The sequence below is a fragment of the Octopus sinensis genome, linkage group LG14 (assembly GCF_006345805.1).
Source record: "Octopus sinensis linkage group LG14, ASM634580v1, whole genome shotgun sequence".
NCBI lineage: Eukaryota > Metazoa > Mollusca > Cephalopoda > Octopoda > Octopodidae > Octopus > Octopus sinensis.
The window spans coordinates 47744597-47750596 of NC_043010.1; the positions used below are offsets into that span (position 1 = coordinate 47744597).

General features: G+C 38.7%; 1 protein-coding gene across 1 annotated transcript in view; it reads right to left on the minus strand.

The window, feature by feature from the left end:
• The window catches only part of LOC115219339 (cilia- and flagella-associated protein 43-like), a 106811-nt gene that overhangs the window by 81549 nt on the left and 19262 nt on the right, over window positions 1-6000 (minus strand). Inside the window, exons 9-11 of the mRNA XM_036509001.1 lie at window positions 3022-3138; window positions 2823-2903; window positions 479-627 (exon numbers count right to left, since the gene is read on the minus strand). Of these exons, the coding sequence (XP_036364894.1) occupies window positions 479-627; window positions 2823-2903; window positions 3022-3138 (347 nt within the window). The remainder of the gene's footprint in view (window positions 1-478; window positions 628-2822; window positions 2904-3021; window positions 3139-6000) is intronic.

Below are 6000 nucleotides of genomic sequence, written 5' to 3' on the forward strand. Positions count from 1 at the left end.
TCAATGTTTGACAAATACTGTATTCGCTTGAAGGAAAAGAGTCTCAACATTTCAGACAGTAGTCCTTCATCAGAAGAAAAAGAAAAGCATAAGTGAATGAGATAAAAACACAAGCAAGGGAATTAGAGCCAGGTGTGAATGCTGTTTCATATCTATTTATATATATATATTAATCAAAGCATACAGTAATATAGATCCATTTCATTCAATCTTACCAATTGGTTTCACACTGGATATTAGATAACAGGCTATTAGGTAAAAGTGTGGTTAACTAACACCATGAGCTCTTCAGAGATGACAGGCATGGAAAAAATATGTACTATATATAATTCAATGACTAAGAGTTTTATGTAAATGACATGTTAAAATATTATTTGTTAATTTCAGAAAAGCAACTGAATTTCCTTTCAATAAAATTTAAAGTAATAATCAGAATATTTAAATTCTAAACACAGATTGTGCTTCAGCTGATACTTACTGTAAACAAGTAAGTGAATATGAACAAAGTGCTTTAGTATAAATTAGACGGGGTGCTGCCGTTTCAGTGACATCTAGCACACAAAGTCTACCAGTACGGAGTCCTACAATGACAACATTACAGCTAGGGTGACTGTTCATGGAGGATACCTAGAAAAAGAAATACAAATGAACCCATTAGCATTCAGATTATTTTGTCAAATATAATGCTTATTCATTCACATTCATCATCATCATCATCATCATCATCGTTTAGTGTCCGTTTTCTGTGCTAGCATGGGTTGGACGGTTTGACCGGGGTCTGGGAAGCCAGGAGGCTGCACCAGGCTCCAGTCTGATCTGGCAGTGTTTCTACAGCTGGATGCCCTTCCTAACGCCAACCACTCCGTGAGTGTAGTGGGTGCTTTTTACATGCCAGGGGATGCTGGCAGCGGCCACGATCAGTTGGTGCTTTTTATATGCCACCGGCACAGAAGCCAGTCAAGGCGGCACTGGCATTGGCCACGTTTGGATGGTGCTTTTTACGTGCCACCGGCACAAGGATCACAACTACAATTTCCATTTGACATTTATTTTGATGTTGATATACTTGACTCAATAGGTCTCCTCAAGCACAGCAGGTCCTTATTCACATTGTTTTGAATTAATTATGCATTAGCTCATACCTTTGAGATTTAAATGATGGATTGCTTATTTCTAGAATAACATAGTAGGATAGGTGTGAGAGGCCAGATCTGGCCAGTTTGAACATGAAACAGGTAGAATATTTTGGCTGGAGATGGCCTGGTTCAAATGCTAAAGAGTTAAACATGTTCCTAAACAGTTCTGTGCTGAGGCTTTCTTGCTAAGTCAATTCTTAAACAAAAGTCAACTACATTACAACCCATAATATATTTTTTGGCTTTTAATTTACTTTCTTTACCCTCATATGATGGAAATACAAATTCAGTCTTGGCAGGATATGAACTCAGAACCTAGAGTGATAAAACTAAATAACTCAACTTACATTATTTTGAGTCACCACTTTTTTGACTTTATGTGCCAGGCATGGCTCGAGAAGAAACAAACAAAAAATAAGAAAACATGTGATGTTAAGACAGATACATGCACACGCATTACAGACACACACACACACACACACACGCATGCACATGCAACGTAAAAAGCACCCAGCACACTTTGTAGAGTGTTTAGCATTAGGAAGGGCATCCAGTCATAGAAACTAAGTCAAATCAGCTCTCTGGTTTCCCAGTTCTAGTCAAGCCACCCAACTCATGCCAATATGGAAAACAGACATTAAACAACAATGATGATGATATACATAAACATTGAGCTTCTTTCAGTTGACATCTACCAAATCCACTAGGAAGTTTTTGCTCAGCTGAGGAGTATAGCAGAAGACATTTGCACAAGGTGCTGTGCATTGAAACTGAACAAGAAAGGCAGCGAGCTGGCAGAAATGTTAGCATGCCAGGCGAAATGCTTAGCAGTATTTCGTCTGTCCTTACATTCTGAGTTCAAATTCTGCCGAGGTCAACTTTGCCTTTCATTCTTTTGGGGTCGATTGAATAAGTACCAGTTACACACTAGGGTTGATATAATCGACTTAATCTGTTTGCCTGTCCTTGTTTGTCCTCTCTGTGTTTAGCCCCTTGTGTGTAGTAAAGAAATAGGTATTTCGTCTGTCTTTATGTTCTGAGTTCAAATTCTGCCGCAGTCAACTTTGCCTTTCATCCTTTCAGGGAAGATTAAATAAGTACCAGTTACGCACTAGGGTCGATATAATCGACTTAATCTGTTTGCCTGTCCTTGTTTGTCCTCTCTGTGTTTAGCCCCTTGTGTGTAGTAAAGAAATAGGTATTTCGTCTGTCTTTACGTTTTGAGTTCAAATTCTGCCGCGGTCAACTTTGCCTTTCATCCTTTCAGGGAAGATTAAATAAGTACCAGTTACGCACTAGGGTCGATATAATCGACTTAATCTGTTTGCCTGTCCTTGTTTGTCCTCTCTGTGTTTAGCCCCTTGTGTGTAGTAAAGAAATAGGTATTTCGTCTGTCTTTACGTTTTGAGTTCAAATTCTGCCGCGGTCAACTTTGCCTTTCATCCTTTCGGGGTTGATTAAATAAGTACCAGTTACACACTGGGTCAATATAATCGACTTAATCTGTTTGTCTGTCCTTGTTTGTCCCCTCTGTGTAGCCCCTTGTGGGCGATAAAGAAATAAGAAATTGAACAGGAATCAAGTGGTTGGGGAGTATGGTACTTGCCCATACTTCATATCATAAAACAGAGTTTAAAAGAGACTTACAGCAACACAAAAAAAAATGTTAAATTTCTTTGTGATTACCTCATTTTCTAAATCAATAGTAGAAAGTTTTTTCCCAGTTTTCATCTCCCAAAATTCAATCAAACCATTTTGTCGAGCAGACTGAAAATATAAGGAAACAAAATTGATATTTATTTGATTGACAATTCAATTTCAAAGCAATTTTAATTTTTAAAAAATACACCAATTTTTTTTTTTTTTTTGGTGAGTTTTTACTTACAACTGCAACTGTTGTTCCAGGATAGACAGGTCTCATATCCACAAATTCTGAACTTGATTCATCCTCCAGTTTTTCAATATTGTCTATTTTGTCAATATCATGTGTCTGAATGTCACCCTGTCAAACACAGAGAAGATATGTTCAGACATGATGGTGGGGGGTGGAGGTGGAGGTAGAGGAGGGCGATTTTGTTGTTGTTGTTGGTTTTGTGGTGGTGGTGGTGGTGGTGATGGTGGTGGTGGTGGTGGTGATGGTGGTGGTGGTGGCGGCAGTGGCAGCAGCTGATTAAGGAGACTGCAGAGGAAGGCCAGAATCAGAAGAGAAAATAGAAAAATCCAGGAAGATGGGGGTAAAAGAGAGGGGAAGGAAGAAGAGGAGAGGAGGGGAAGCAGGAGAGGAGGAAGAGGAGGAGGAGGAGGAGGAAGAAGAAGAAGAAGAAGAAGAAGAGCAACAACAATTGCAACAGCAGCAATAACAGCAGCAGCAGCAGCAGCGACAGCAGCAGCAGCAGCAGCAGCGACAGCAGCAGCAGCAGCAGCGACAAAATAAGGAGGAGGGGAAGAGTGGGGGGAGGATCAAGAGCTTTTAATATCAAAATCAATTTGGCAAGTGACGACCGCTTTGTGATAGTAATTTCAGTTACTATTCACAAAGCCATTTAACTAATTGAGCAACAACTGACTACAAAACTTGATGTGTGTGCTGTATCCTCTCTCTCTCTCTCTTTCTTTCTCTCTCTTTCTTTCTCTCTCTTTCTTTCTCTCTCTCTCTCTTCTTTCTCTCTCTCTCTCTTTCTCTCTCTCTTTCTTTCTCTCTCTTTTTCTCTTTCTCTTGCCCCCCCTCTCTCTTCAACTTTTACAACTACTGCAACTGCCTTTGCCTTGCTCTTTTGAAGTAGTTATCTTTACAGTATATACATCCTCCTGTTTTTGCCTCTCATCACTCCAGTCATTTCCTCACTCCCATGACTCTCCATTCTAAAATTGCATCCTTCTGGTAACCTGCAAAGTGCGTTACCCTCACTTACAACATATGTCCAAATGTCACTCTTACTTGCTCTGAGGAAACCTTTAGAGATTAAGGGCACTGTCCTCCCTCCTCTCCCTAACTAATACAGCAGTGAAATATATAAATGGAAAGTGTATTGACAGTTGCTTTTGACAGGACTCTATGCTTGAGGACTCTGAGCTTGAGGGCTCTGTGCTTGAGGGCTCTATGCTTGAGGACTCTGTGCTTGAGGACTCTGTGCTTGAGGACTCTGTGCTTGAGGACTCTGTGCTTGAGGACCCTGTGCTTGAGGACTCTGTGCTTGAGGACTCTGTAACCACAACTACTCTCACAGGAATAGCAAGCAGGGACAATGAAAGGATGGAAATACATAAACTATTTTATAACCAATATACTTTTTGTCCTTCCCAAAATCTGAGGTTGTTACTATGTCTTTTTATTTCCTATTTTCTTCATTTTGTCTTTTATCTTTTATTTGTTTCAGTCATTACACTGTGGCCATGCTGGGGCACCACCTTGAAGACTTTTTTTTTCGTTGAATGAATTGACCCCAGTACTTATTTTTTGTTAAACCTGATACTTATTCTATTAGCCTCTTTTGGTGAATCATTAAGTTACAGGGAAGTAAACAAACCAATACTGGTTGTCAAGTAGAAGTGGGGGGGGTCAAATACACAAACACACACACATGTTCATGTGTCACTAAGCATGTTCAGTCAACCGTGTCAGCCTTAACTTACAATGCCAAACACTGTCACTTGATATTAGCATACAGACAGACATGGGCAATCTATAAAAAATTTCTAAGACCAGACATGTAACTATCTTCTACAAATCAAGTACTATTCAAAATATATACTATAAAAATAGGGCAAGCCTCAAACACTAGTCAGAAGCAAGACAGCTGTGATATAAGCCACGTCTTTCTATTTCAACTTTTTAAAATCAGTATAGACTGTGAAACTGGTTAAATCTTTAAGTATAATAATAAGAAATATTTTAACTATTCTCAGTGCATTTTCAACTTCTATTTTACCTATACTAGCAATATTGCCCGGCGTTGCTAGGGGTTTGTTTCAACCCTTTAAATTGGAATTTTTGAAAAGTAAAAATCTTGCATTATGTAGCTTGTTACTCTCTTTAAGTGAACATTTTTCTGGTTGAAATACACCAAAAAATGGTGACACAGCAGTCAAAAAATCGTAAAAAAATAGGGATTTTCATAGAAAAAATGCACCTTTTTGATGTAAATAATTTTTGGTGTTAACATGGTCCGATTTGAATTTTTTCTTCTACAGAAGGAAGAACAAGCCTTCTTCTATCATACTCTCAATTTTGATCAACTTGTGCCACAGGGTCTCTGAGGAGATAGTGTTAGTTGAAGGCTACCAAACCTACCATACACAAACAACTTCAGCTTTATATATAGAGAGAGATTTCTACCTTTGTGGAATAAAATAATTTTGTTTTATGTATATATACATACACACACACATAATAGCTGATGTACCCAGTAATTCCCAGGAAAGTGGGGCTTATTCCTTGGTTCCGTTCTCATAATTGTTTTGCTAATCCAATAACAACAATACAAAGTATGTAGCCCTTAAAATGGTTTTTATGCATTTACAGAGAATACCAAGCTGTCTTAAACAGGGTCTTGTATACATACGTCAACTGATTCAGATGACCTCAAACCACCAACACTTGTCTTAACTGAAACTAAAAAACCACTTGGTTAGTGGCCAATTGGAATTCTTTAAATGAAAAAGAAAAAACTAAAATAATTGTAGGCATGGCTGTGTGGTAAGAAGCTTACTTCTCAACCACATGGTTTCAGGTTCAATCCCACTGTGTGGCACCTTGGGCAAGTGTCTTCTATCATAGCGTCCAACCAACCAAAGCTTTGTGAATGGATTTGGTAAAAGGAAACTGAAAATGTGTATGTCTTTCTGTCTGTGTTTGTCCTCCCAC